The following is a 14,822-nucleotide window of genomic DNA, read 5'->3' as shown; positions in this document are numbered from 1 at the left end:
TTCTGGATTCTTTGAAAAAAATACTTTCAATTAGTGTTTAAAACACTAATTGAAAGTTTTTTTTAAGAGCCATTTGGGCGGAAAAAAGCATCACTTTATACATGAAATTGAATGAAGCAAATATGATCTTGTTCCATCTTGAGTATTGGAGGCAAACAAAATAATATGAAAATTCAAAAAAAAAAAAAAAAAAAAAAGAGCGAGGAAAGAGTACTGTAGCCCTAAATTACTGTGATAGTATCACCACACTGACCTTTCTTGTTCGTAGTTTCATTTCTTTTTCATGCAGTCACGATAATTGACAAATTCGCCCTGCAAAATTCGTATTGCTTTCTTGATTCTTAGAAAAAATATACTTTCAACTGGGGTTTTAAAGAGTCATTTGGGCGGAAAAAAAGCACCAATTTATTCATAAAATTGAAGGAACCGAATATGATCCTGTTCCATGTTGAGTGTTGGAGGCAAACAAAATAATATGAAAATTAAAAAAAAAAAAATGATCGGAGAAAAAAGGTTGTGAGGTACAAGGGCGGATTCAGGGGAGGGTCAAAGGGTCAGCCGACCCCCTGTGAGAAGAATGTCATTATGATTATTATTAAACTTCAATTCTTTACATCCGAAAAAATAGTACATGGAATCAATGTCAACATTTTTTTTTTTTTTTTTTGCTCGGTTCTGTAAGGTAGTTCTTTTTAGCGCGTCATAATTCAAAGAATTGACTGGATTTGTTTACTGAGGCATTGCTATTTTGATTTCTTTGTTCATTTTCAAAAGCGCAAATTTCTCTAATGAGCTTAACTTTTTCCCCAGTTCTCCTCTCCCTCAAACCACATGTTGTGCGTGTTATGGGTGCTTTTTATTACTATTTATAGATGTTATCTCATATAACCAAAGCTTACGGTGACATGACCAGCATATCTGCCGAAAGAAATGTGACTTTTGATGAAAGTTTGAGGGAATATGATTCATGGCTCAGGCTGTGGCATTGAAAATTTAGGGGGAGGGGAGGTAATTTGAATGGGTTTTGACTTGGGGGGGAGGGGAGTGCTTCGAAGCATATGAGGCGGTACGCTCTCCTGCATGGAATGATGGGCAACCCTGATTAACTGCTACTTTTTTACGTAGGAATAATAACGATATCCATTGAAACTTGACCCCCCTTACAAAAATTTCTGGATCCGCCCCTGTTGATGTACTAAATCATACTTGCTGATGACAGTATCACCGTACTGAGCTTTCATGTTCGCAGTCTCATTTCTTTTTCATGCAGTCACGATGATTGACAAATTCGCATTGCAAAAATAAACTTTATGTAACCTGAAAAGAGTTTGGAAAATGCATTGTAAATTGTGAATAGAGTTCTTTGATTGTGAGCATGCGCAAATGATCAAGACGAAAGTTCAACTGATGATACTTCTTGTACTAGCGAGAATTATTTTTATATGAAGTGCTGCAGGCGTCATTGCTTTGTTGATTCTTTGAAAAAATACTTCCACTTGAGGTTTTAAATAGCTATCTGGCCGAAAAGCATCATTTTATACATGAAATTGATTGAATCAAATATGATCCTGTTCCACCTTGAGTATTGGAGATTGGAGGAAAACAAAATAATATGAAAATTTCAAAAACATTGATCGTAGAAAAAAGGTTGTGAGGTACTAAATTACTTGCTGATGGCTGTATCACCACACTCAACTTTCCTTGTTCGCAGTCTCATTTCTTTTTCACGCAGTTGCGAAGATAGACAAATTCGCTTTGCAAAAATCGACTTTATGTAACATCAAAAGAGTTCGGAAAATGCGTTGTAAATTGTGAATAGAGTTCTTTGATTGTGAGCCTGCGCAAATGATCAAGACGAAAATAAAAGTAATGATAATTATTGAAATATGTACAATCTTTAAAGGAGAAGCATTTTGATACGAGGTGCTGACTTTGCTGATTCTTCGAAAAAATACTTTCACCTGTGGCTCTAAAGTCACAGGGGAGGAAAAAATGCATGAAATTGTGTATGTATATATATATATATATATATATATATATATATATATATATATATATATATATATATTGGATTAATCAAATGTGATCCCTTTCCATTTTGAGTACAGGAGGAACACAAAATAATATGAAAATTTAAAAAAACAATTATCTGGGAAAAAGATAGATACTGGCTGATGAGAGTATTACCATAGTGAACTTTCTTGTTCGCAGTCTCCTTCTTTCCTTTTTTTTCACACAATTATAATGACTGATAAATTGATATTGTAAATAAAAAAAATAATAAAAAGAAAAACCTTTATCTAAAATGAAACATTAAAGAGTTCGAAAAAACCATTGTGAATTAAGAGAGTAGATCCATGGTCGCGCCGTCCTTATGTGCGAGGTCGTGAGGCGCACTACGGCGCCAGAGTCAAAACGGCGCCTTTCACTACCAATCAAAAATGTTCCAAATGGGGGGAATCTCTCCAACCAAAGAAGGAAAAAAAAGAACTTTTCATTATATCCAGTATCCAACAGGGCCCGCTCAGCCCAAAGTGATGCCCAGGCCCTGGCAAAATTTGGTGCCCCCTCTCACAGGAATATCTGCAATTTTTTTGTGTGGAAGTTTTCAAAAACGGGAAGAAATAAAGAAATTTACCCCCATTTTGGTGCTCCTAAAATTGTGGTGCCCAGGTCCATGGACCTACCAGACCGTGAGTTCTTCAGGCCCTGATTATATATCCTATGGTGGCGGAGAAATTACACTGCTCACTGAAACAAGCAATCCTCTCGCTGCCTATGTAAAATGAAAAATTATTGCCATGTTGTGTGTCTAAACATGCTTTTCAAGAGTGCAATCTTTTACACTGAAATCACGTGATGCTAGTTAATGCATACATCAGCATTTTTCTTCTTCGTGTGGAGGCGTGTATGCTGTTTAGGGTTAATAGTACACGAAGCTGAATATATGAGGCGCGAGAAATTTTCTATTCTTCATTTTGGATCTTGAGGAGAATATGTTGTACTATAATTTGTGCAATATGTCTCTTTGTGATTTTAAATTATTGCTCGCGGAAATTCGACTATTTCATTTTATCATACATAAAAATTATGGTAAGTGTATTTGCATATATTTTACTTGTGCGTAATATTTGTATATTGTAGACTACAATTTTGGCTAACTTTTTAGTTCCAAAAAGTAACGACTTGACCATAATTACTCGATTCCTCTCCCCCTCCTTTTTTTTTTAACTATTTGTGTGTCAGAAAAAGAGCTTTGGACAATGTATTTGTTTTAGATATCATATTCAATGCCTTCCGTATTTTAGAATTGTTAATATTTAAAATATTTTCTTTTTCCTAAACGCATTAGCATATCAGAGGAGCTACTGAACTCGAAATAAGTTCGAGATATGAAGTGAAACTGTAATCACACACGTGCACTGTAATCCAAAATTAAATACACATTTTTTTCAAAATCAATTAAATGACAAACGTATTTTTTTCTACGTCATATTGGTCTACAAAACGTCAATCCAGCTGTTAACTATATTTTCGCCGAACGCCACTGCATAAAGGCGCTCAAAAGACATTTGCACAACGGCGTTGATCAGGCTTGGCGCGGACCTGAGTAGAGCTCTTTGATCTTGGTTATGCGCAAATGATTAAGACAAAAGTTCAAGCAATGACAATTCTTGAAATATGTATATGAATCTTCAAACGAGAGGACTCACATTTTTTCCCATTATAAGATGCAGTAATTTACACAGATTCTTTAAACAAAATAACTTCTACACGCAAACGGTGTACTTATATTAAAACAGCATTGAAAAATATATCACCTAAATAATTTCAAAAACTTATCGAGGAACTCGAAAAAAGAAAAAAAAAATGCGTTTTCTTTTTAGAACGGATGTCACCGTCGAGTCACATAGATACAAGACCAACACAAAAAACGACAAAGAATGAATGGTCATTAGTAGGGATCCAGTTTATTGCCTGGCGAGGCCTGTGGCGAGGCAGAGGGGAAAAGCGGAGAAGCAGCCAAAGACCCTGGGGGAGAAGAGAAAGTGGTCCCTCAAAGTGGGGGGAAATGGGTGTGGTCTGGTGGAAGGCGTGTTTTTCGCAGTTTTTCTCAATTTTTCGAAAATAAGGCTTTACTCCGTGGAGAATATCAATAGAACAAATTGTCTCAGAAACAAACTCAAAATATGTTTTTAAAGAGAAATGTTCAATCTCTTGCGCTCCTTTTTCCGTTTTTCCATATCATTTTTCAAACGTGTGAAAATAGTCGTTTAAAGTTTTAAAATGTTATTAAAAAAATTTCAAAATAACTACAGAAAAAATAAAAAAGAGCATCTCTAGTTCTAAGTCATAGCCATCGTTTAAAACAAACCGCATGAAAATATTCCAGTAATTTCTCGTGTTATGCTTTGTATAGGTAGCAGATTTTCCCGTAGAGAAAGCATTAGCGTCGAAAACCAAGATGGACGGTATAGAAGAGCCTTAATAAAGCAATTTACGGTTTGCACCAGAGTGGCCGTATGTGGTTTTTTGAGATAAACAGTGTTTTATTGAAAATTCGTTTTCAGAAATTTGAAAAATGTAATTGTGTTTATATTTATAATTCATGTGTCATTTTATTGTTGTATGTTGACGATATTGTTTTGCTCGCACGGAGAGAAAAGAATTTAAATCATGTTTTAAATTTACCTAGGAAAAATTTTGACTTAAAAGTTCTCGGGAAAACGAAAAAACTGTTAGGTGTTGAATTTGAAAGAACTGAGAATGGGTTGAATTTGTTTCAAACTAAATATATCATTGAAGTTTTTGAAAAGTTCAAACATTTTAATTTTCCGGTTTCATCATTGCCGATTTGTAAAGGTACTGTTTTTTCGAAATCGAATTGTCCTAATACAGAAAATGAAAAATTTGAAATGTCAAAGATTCCTTATCGTAATTTGTTGGGTTGTCTTTCTTTCATTGCGAGCAGAACGAGACCGGACATTTGTTATGCGGTCAATATCTTCAGTCAATTTCAAAGCAACCCTGGTGTCATTCATTGGAACGGTCTTTTAAAACTTCTTTGTTATGTTTTTCAAACAAAAGATTTAAAACTTAAATTAAATTGTAATAGAACCCAATTAATAGCTTTTTCTGACGCCGATTATGCAGCTAATCGAGATGATCGAACTTAACTCGGGGGCAGTTAATTTTGTTGGATAATGCGCCGATTGAATGGCGAACCTTCAAGGAACGTTGTATTAGCCTTTCCACTATGGAAAGTGAGTTTGTGGCCCTTTGTGAAGTGTCTAAAGAGCTTATGTGGTTTGACCGTGTATTAAACGAATGTTTACGCTGGGGAATTGTTAGAAAAAGTAAAATTAAATCTGTAATGTACGTTGATAATCAATCGGCCATTGACTTTGTTAAATCTCCGATTGAAAATCACCGTACAAAACATATTGATGTAAAATTATTTTTTGTTCGTGATTTGATTCAACGGGACATTTTTACCGTAAAACATGTAGGTAGTAAATCCAATAGGGCCGATATTTTTACGAAGCCGCAGACCCGTTTTGAACTGAATCGTTTTTGTGAACAAATATTTTGTTAATTTTTAATGGTATAAAATTGTTTAGTATAATAAATATAATGGGATATTAAAGTATAAATATTTTTGTAACAACTGAAATTCTTTTTCAAATTTCTCGTTGGTTTAATCTTTGAGATGGAGGAATTTGATTCAATGATAAGAGTTTATCTTTAGAAACTAAGCGTTTTAAACAACTTTGTCATTGTGAAAAAAAAAAAAAAAATTTCAAATCATTGTGCTCATCTTTTCAAAGATACTGTTTCGAGTATTTTTGTCAATTACAGTTTGACAAGATAGTTTGCAGTGGAAATGTTAATCTTGGACTTACTACTAGTTCCTTGGACTGTGGATCATCAATAGGCAAGAAGGACTTTTTTGAGAAAGGACTTCAATCAAATGAGCGGTGATGCATTGAGCTGCATCTGCTGATGGATGATGTATTATGATGGATATATATCCATATTTGTTTATTGTTGAATTGTTAAATTTTTGTAAAAGATTAAGCCTGGCCCTTTGTGGATTTTTTTGGGTTATTTTTGAATCTATTAAAATTGTATAAAAATTTAAAGTTTAATAACATTACTGAATGAGAAGGGGGGATATGATAGACATCGGTAAACGATATTTATCCGCGTTATCATTCCTAATGTAATGTAATATAAAATTTACTTTATTCAAATTAGATTAACTTGTCAACTCTTTCGGCACGTGTAAAGTTTCAGTTTTAGGTTGGCATCCTTTGATGCCCAATCATATACAAATGAGGCAAGTATAAATAGTGAACGATTCCAATCGTTCTCTCTCTCTCTTTTTTTGTGTTCGTCAGCCTCTTGTGAGTTAGGTCCGATAGGTGTTGGGGAGTTGCGAACTCCGCCTCCACTTATGGCCAGGGTTTATTCTTATGAACTTATTTTTGTTAGTTTATTCATTTTAGTTACTATGGACCAATAAATTTTTGGTAAGATTTTAACAAGTTTCCAATGTTCATTTCTTCACATTAACATTTGATTCTGCACCTTCCACTGTGTGATATTATCTCTGCTTGTATAAGCATGTAACATTGTTGACTGACTTACGAAATTTAGCCCTTCGGCTTTTCGTTTAAACATCGTAAGTTATCAAGTAGTTATCATCGTAAGTAATCTGAATCGCAATCAAACCGAAAGTTTTAACAACTGTTGAAGAACTGCTCTTTATATACATCTGCTGGATGCGCAGTTTCGATGTGCTGGAGATCAAATTATTCATTCATTGGACACCAAATTTTTATCATTTGCACATCTGGTCAAAACAAGCATGCATACAAAATTTCAAAGTCATCGGATGATTGCTTTTAATGCGTAGATTTTTTTTTTGTTATGGAGTGTATATTGCCGAATTGGAGACCATGGAAACAAATATGAGATGGCGAAACCGGTTTTGGTGTCATTTTGTAAGATTCTCGTTGAACCGACGGTAATTTTTAGAACACTTGCGTGCCCCCATCCCCCTCCCTGTATTTCTGAAATTAAACTCTAGTTGCACTTCCGAGTTGTTTAAAACTAACACTATTAATAAAATAAGAGATTTTTTTTTTTCAAACTTAATCTATTCTTTAGGAAGAATTTAGAGCATTAACGTAAGAAATTGATTAAAGACCTTTTGAATAGTGACATAATTCGGAAATCAAAGGGACTTTTGAATTTTTTCTTCAGAAGTGCTGAAGTCGACACAGGAACTCTTCCGAGGCGTTGGTGGTAGCGGTTTTGTACTAAACGAACGAGGCCGAAGTTGGGAACGAAGTTTAATGTGAGTTACTCCAAAATCAGCGGTGATCTCCCCCCCCCTCTTCCGCCCCTCCTTCGTCGTTTCAAGCATTTCTTAAATGTTTAGTGATTATTTATTTTGCTCAAGAGATGTCATTTTGCGTATCTCTCATTCTTGTTTCATCTTTATTTCGTAATGCGCCATCTTTTTTGCATCATTTACAGCGATCGATTTTTTTCTATTGTAAGTCATTATTTTCATGTATTTTTATAAAATCAATGAACGAGTTATTTTCGTTTTTATCATATTTTTAATAATATGTTGTAGAAAAGTTTCAAGAATTTTCTATTAAGCAATTTTTTAAATGTCAGCAAGTTATTGTTAAGTTGAAAAAATTAATTTGAACTTGTTTGTAGTGCTTCATAAAAGATTTTAAACAATCAAATTGTTCAATATTATGTGTGCAAACATCAGATCAAGTAGTATATGTATTCAATTATTACTAACTTGGAGTAAATATCGAGTTTGTTTATTGTAGCTGCGTTTTAAGAACCTCACTCTTTTCACGGCTATTTCTTTTTTCAGAAACATTTATGTCACCGTTATAGCTTTTATGAAAAATTCAAATTTTTCTATTCATAAATTTTAAATAAGTATAAAAATATTCCTATTATGATTTAATATTGTAAATTATCTGTTACTTTTTTTTTGCTTAATTTCATGACTAAAAAATGTCTACGAGCAATCTTTCCACTTCAATTGCGTAATTTGTTGACGATTTCATATTTTTATTCTTAATTTTTTTTTTTTTTGAATGATCAAACAACATAATTTTAAATTTTTTTAACTATGTATAGTGTACATAATCTATACATTATTACAATATTGCTAAAATCTTAGTTATCTGTTCAATTAAAAAAAAAATCAGTTGGTTATTAATCAGTGTCTTTGTTTTCTTTCCTTTTTTTTTCTTGGCTGTTGTTCTTTCTCTATCATCATACAACAGTCAAAAAAGAGAAGCATAACTACATCCTTTATAGATTGTACGATCCAAGATTTCGGGAACAAGCTGTGTAAAACTTTACCCAGAATAGTTCGCATTACTGAAGCATATCCACCTTCAAAAGGTCACCTTGAGGGACTGTACTTCTGCCAGTGTTCATATAACTTTTGGAAACACTCCTGGAAGCCTTTTTCGCAACCTACTATGATGCAGTTTTATCTTCTCCTGACGGAAAAAAGCGGCGTCCATGCAAATGTTTTTTTTTTTTTGCTGGGAACAAGTAAGAGTCACACGGAGCTAAGTCCGACGAAAAGTTATATTATTTGTTTGTAATATCAGAGCATTGATCAATCAAACCATGCATCCTCAACATGAAAGTTGCTTTCTTCCCCACGATGAAGTTAAAGCAGTAGCGCAAGAGGCCATACAGGTGGTTGCGAAAAATGGCTGCCAGGAGTGCTTCTAAAAGCTATACGAACGTTGGCAGAAGTGCATAGTCGTTCAAGGTGATTTTTTTTATAGATTGATGTGCTTCGGTAATGTGAACTATTCAGGGTAAGGTTTTATACCGCTTGTCCTCGAACTTTTAGATCATACTACGTAAGTATGAGTTTTCAACTTACTATTTCATAACGTTTCTGAGTGACGCAAGTTTACGCGTACAAAGACATCACAAAAGAACTTGCGATAACTAACTGAATTAGGGGGGTTCAAAATGGATATTTTGGTCATCTATATGTTCTTAGGTACATATGCGTGTACAGATGTGCTGAAAAAACTTGTGAAGTTTAAATTGGGTGATCGTAAAATAGAAATTAGGTCGAAATTTGATTTTTTTTGATTACAAGTCCTTATTTGTAGAAAGGAAGAAAAGTGAAATGAATAAATGATTCTTTAAATCCCTGACAATCTTATCAATTTATTTCCGTTAGTTTTTTTTTTTTTTTTTTGCCATCGGCCAACGGCATCGGCCACCGGCAATCGGCCATTTGGAGGAAAACAATCGGCCAAAAAATGCCATCGGTCGAGCCCTAATATATATATATATATATATATATATATCGGTTCTTTTCAGATATTCAATATCAAGCCTTTTCGTTATTTATTCTCTTTTTATAGAAAGATTTATTAATTTTATGACGAAGTTTGGAAATAATCGCGAAATGGTCGGAGTCCACATATGCTCCTCGAAATGTGCGGACATCTAGAAGACTACTTTTATGTCGTATATCTATTAATATGTGGTTTATCTGGTTAAAAGTTCTTCCATCAGGAGATCTCTATGTAACTTTATGAATGTCCTTATGTTTAAAAATTGTACTTCCTATCATCATATTACTTGAAATAGCAAAATCCACAAGTCTTAAACCATTATCATTAAAATCATCATGTAGACTGGATTCCCATGAACATATTCAGGTTTTCATCCTTGCCGATCCTTACATTGAAATCCCCCATCACTAGCCTTATGTCACTTGGGCGACATCCAGTGTAGGTCTTGTCAAGACAATCATAGAATTCGTCTTTCTCCTCACCACTTTTTTCCTCGGTGGGGGTATGAGTACATATGACTGTAATGGTTTTGGGTTTTTCCCTTAATGCGTAGTTTGCAAATTCTTTCATTTACTGATTAAAATTCAATAACCTTGTCCTTAATTCTCTTGCTGACAACAAAACCACAACCTAACTGGTGTATCTTGTTATGGCAGCTATAATAAACACTATAGTCTCATTTATCCATCATTCCTTCACCATTCCATCTCATTTCTTACACTGCCAAAATATCCATTTTATACTCCAAAAAAAAAAACCGTCAGTGAACTTGTTTAGTGCTTCACTCCTGTAAAGCGTACGTAAGTTCTGTGTTCCAAATTTCAGGTCCAATTTCAAGCCATGTTGTCGGGAATGAGTCAGTCCGGAAAATTCTTTCTGAGATTTTTGAATCTGAGAGTTTTTTTGAGGCAGAGTGATTGGCCCAGTGCTCAACCCCACACCTGGAGGACCGATCCCCTGATAAAATTCCCAGGGGCAGGGGGCTATCCTCCCAGGCACCGAGCACCTATTTTAGTCCCCTCCTACGACACGCATAGGCTACGTTGGGACTATTCTTACCCCCCCCCCCCGGAGCATTCATGTCACTCACTCCATGTTTTATTTAAGCAATAATTAAATTCTCCAGTTTTTAAATTCAGATAGTTGCGTCCACATGACAAAGAGCAAGATCAAGTAAACAATTTTACTGAGTAATAATTTTAGGTTATTTTTAACAATTATATCCTATGACTTAATTTGTAAATTTTTGTTACAATTTCAAAAGAAATATTTTTTCTAGGTAACTGATAAATTTCTACAAATGCATATTTGTATTTTTCTAAGCATGAAGAATAAAATTTTTGCTTCATAATACATTTTGTTGTATTGATTGTATAATATTGTAGAAAATGTGTACAACTTGATTTTTTTTTTTTTTTTTTTTTTTTTTGTAATCTAGTAACTTTTAACTTTTCTCAACTAAATCTAAAGAAATGGAAGTAAATTTTGCATTTATCATTCACTTAACTTAGTTGAATTAAAGTTCATTGTGGACATTTTTATCTGAGTTATGTATTTTATTTTTACAGGTGATAAAAGAACAACAAACATTTTCAGACTCAAACGGTAAAAAAGTGACAAAAATTACTCGTTCCATTGGAGACCAGACTCATGAAATTATAAACCACAGTGATAAAAATGGCTTAAAAGAAAAAGAGGAAAATTTCTTCAATTTGGATGAAAGTAAAATCGTACTTTTGAATTAAGTTATTTTCCCTTGCACCCTTGTTTCCTGAAAACTTATTTATAGAAGGAAATATTAAACTTTGTTGCTATAACATAACATACCTTTGTATTAACGAGTATTTAGTAAAAATTTCGAGGAATAAAACAGCATTTTAGAAATAGGTATTTATAGATGGGAATATTAAACTTTGTTGCTGTAACATAACGTACCTTTAAAGTAAGAAATAACAACGCCAAAAGTACAAATTGCAAATTTGCAATTTGTGCTTTCTGACGTTATTTCTTACTTTACTTTTCAGCACAAAGGTATTTATCTTATAACAAACCTTTGTATTAACAAGTAATTACCAAAAGCTTTTTTTTTGAACTTTCTTTTAAGAGTTCAATATTTAGTATTAAACAGTAATTTCATATTTGTCCTTCATTGTAAAAGAAGTGTATCTCCTTGTAAATGATTTTAATGTGCCTTATTATATAAAGCCCTTTGCAAATTTTGATGTAGGAAAAAAAATACGAGTGCTCAGCTACTGTTAGTCATTAGATATTTATCCTTCAAAAAGTGCCTTGCTTCGCCTAAGTACCAAAAGATGTAACCAAATGTAGCAAACATTTAGCAAACAAATATGCATTTTGAAAAGATGGAGAAAAACCACTTTTACAATGAACGACACATATGCAACAAACAGTGGATCGCCTTAGAAAAATTATGTTTGTTTTTGCAAAAAAAAAAAAAAAAAAAAAAAAGCTTGCAAATTAAGTTTTATCAGCAGTTAATTTTTTTTTCAAAGAATAAAAAAGGAAAGAAAGATAGTTAGTTAGAATTTTTCATTTTTATTTAACTGGTAATATAATTATTCTGTATTCTGTAAATTGTTTTAATTTGGAGTTGCCGTGCTTATTGTAAAATCTGATTGACCATAAGCATTATTATTTTTAGAAGATAGTTTTTAATAATATCTAGTACAAAAAATTTTATCATTTAAAGTTTAAAATTTAATGCATATTTTTTTTTTCACAGTCTAGGCTTAAAAAATCATTTGCATAGGAAACAAGGATAATTTTCTTATAATGAATGAAGGATAAAAACAATAATTTAAAATATATATATTTTAAACTTGTATAATCGTGTTGGGTCAACTATGTTCTGAAAGTTAGAATTGGTAAAAGCTTAGATGAAAAGAAAAGTCACAAGAAGGCTGCAGTTTGCGAAGTGATGCAAGCTTATGAACGTAGTTAAGTTGGAAACTAATTTATTATACGTTATAGGAAGTTGTCGAAAGTACATTGGTTGGTGAGGGAAGTCTGCACAGTAACTAAAGAATATAAGCATCATATGCACTAACATTCCACAACTAGTGCCAAGTATGATTGAAATATGTTGAATTCTATAACTGTATCTGATAGACTGTATTCAATGACATGGGGGTGCAGCAATTATGGAATTTGAATCAAAGCCAGCACTCAACACTAGAAATGCCATGAGTCTTGCGGTAACGGCACCAGTAACTGACTAGGGTCCAGTAACAGACAGTCGCAAGTTTCGATTTAAATGATGGGAATTTTAGATGGGTAAAACTGATGTTGCTGCGACCCAAGAATATGACGCAACCATCTAGTGCTCTCAGAGTGAATTTTATGAGCCAGTTAATAAAGGCAGTGGTGGGAAGTTATGAACAGTCACCACCGGGTCTGCCGGTGTTTCATGTTCATTTGAATTTAATAAGGTTTTAGATCTAAAAATAAAGAACTTTTGCACATTTTCAAGAGAAAAGGGTAATTATGTCCATTGCTCATCATTTCCTCGTCCTATCTGTTGCTAGCTATCATCAGAATTTTTGGTGTCTGTTACTGGGGTCAGACCTTTTTTCAAAATGGGGCAGATAAAAACAGAATTAACTAATTCAGAGGATCCAGAAGCAGCCAAACGTTGGATGAGATGTAGTTGCATGAGAGAAAAATTGTTTCAAAAGTCTAAATACATTAAAACTCTCAGAAAATTGAGTTATCCTGAGAGCAATGTCTTAAGCATGTCTGTTACTGGTGCTGTTACCCTATAGTGTATTGGTAAGAAAGTGACCACAGGACACGTTATTATTATACATTGGATTTGTTTATCACAAAATTCAGTTGTACAGTGAAGCACCATTTATATGTTTCTGAAGGGACTGTATGAAAAAAGCATATAAATGAAAAAAAAGAAAAACATATAATAGATATGCATTAATATGTATTAAACTCTGCTGGGACTAAATTAAAAAACATATAATTGGTAAAAATGAATAAATGAGAAACTTATAAATGGTGTTTCACTGTAGTTTAAACTGCTGAATATATTCAACACTCCTCCTCCTCCCCCCCTTTTTTTGGCTTTTAAATAAATTAATCCTTGATATGAATTTAGTACCAACAATGTATTTATTAAGACAACTTCTTTTACAGATACTCTATCAGACTTTGAAAAGAGATGGCAAAATTTGAAAATTGAGAGTCAAAAACTACCATTTACTAATTCTGAAAGAGAAAAGGATGAATTGCAAAGTGTTACTGAGAAACCTTTAGCACCAACCGGTGATTCAAAATATTTATCCTTGTTTAAAAAATATTTTGGACGTTCCATTTAAGGAAATAAAGCAAAACTTATTCTAGAATATTAAGCCAATGTATTATGTACATTTTTAGTTGTGGATTTTATTTGTTTTGAGTGTGTGAATAATTTATGTCAACTCTAGTTTCCTTCAATAAAAAATCTGCTCACCAAAGTAAAGTCTCTGATATTTCATCTAGTGTATGTATTTAATAAAACCTATTTCTGTTATTTTTTCTACATTTATGTTTAAACAGTCAAAACAAATAAATGTGGTAGGCACACCACTTAGTGTGTTAATGAATTTCTGAAAACTGAAATCCACCTTCTCATAAGTTGTGTAACAGAAGAATTTTTGACATTGCATTTTATTTATTCATGCATACTTTTATTGAGAAATTTGATTTCCTTAAAAGTTTACGTTATTTGTCTATAATCATATCATTAGAACCATGAAACATTTTTAAAATAATAATAAATTAAAAGATTCTTCATAATCATAAAGTTTTAAAGATGATAATAAATTTAAAATGCTTCATAGTATTTTTTTTAGTGTAAGACTACATCCTGGTGCAATTTTTTTCATCTATTATAGAGCATCTATGGAGGCCCAGTCACCCAAAAATAGTAGCAACGGATCAAAATAAGTGAAAACTGTAATGGACTTTTCAAAACGCAACATTTCAGATCAGTTTTGATGGTTCAAAAAAGAATTAATCAGTGTAATTCAAAGTATCTAGTAGAATTTAATATTTAAAATTTTATGTTGAAATTGCTGAACTTGAACAAAATATAAAAGCTCTGGTAGCATTTGCATTTTTTTTTTTTTTTTTTTTTTTGCAAGTTATGTGATAATGTATTTTTTCCTCATTATAGCAATCTGTCAATAAGAACATTTAAAATTAAAAACAAACCTTTTATAAAAATGGAAGGACATGCAATATTTGTTTTTCATTAATACTAGCATAAACTTACTTGAAGATTTGAACCAAAAGGAATCATGCAGAATGCATAAAAGTAAAGACTTCGAATACATTTTCCAGAATTTTAGGCTCAGCTCAATAATTTGGTTTGTCAATAATTGATATAGAAGCATAAAAGCCAAGTTATCATTTTCCAGCATTTTTGCTCAGTTT

At 32.7% G+C, this 14,822-nt stretch overlaps 1 protein-coding gene across 2 annotated transcripts in view; it reads left to right on the top strand.

Moving 5' to 3' along the window:
- Positions 1–13,866, top strand: part of LOC129218544 (uncharacterized) — a 49,545-nt gene extending 35,679 nt beyond the window's left edge. For both annotated transcript variants that reach the window (XM_054852843.1, XM_054852844.1), the window contains exons 8-9: positions 10,946–11,099; positions 13,542–13,866. In XM_054852843.1, the coding sequence (XP_054708818.1) occupies positions 10,946–11,099; positions 13,542–13,723 (336 nt within the window). In that variant the 3' untranslated portion in view covers positions 13,724–13,866. The remainder of the gene's footprint in view (positions 1–10,945; positions 11,100–13,541) is intronic.
- The last annotated feature ends 956 nt before the right edge of the window (positions 13,867–14,822 follow it).

Source organism: Uloborus diversus, chromosome 3 (genome assembly GCF_026930045.1).
Source record: "Uloborus diversus isolate 005 chromosome 3, Udiv.v.3.1, whole genome shotgun sequence".
NCBI lineage: Eukaryota > Metazoa > Arthropoda > Arachnida > Araneae > Uloboridae > Uloborus > Uloborus diversus.
The sequence above is the reverse complement of the archived record's forward strand: the minus strand, read 5'-3'. Positions and strand labels throughout refer to the sequence as shown.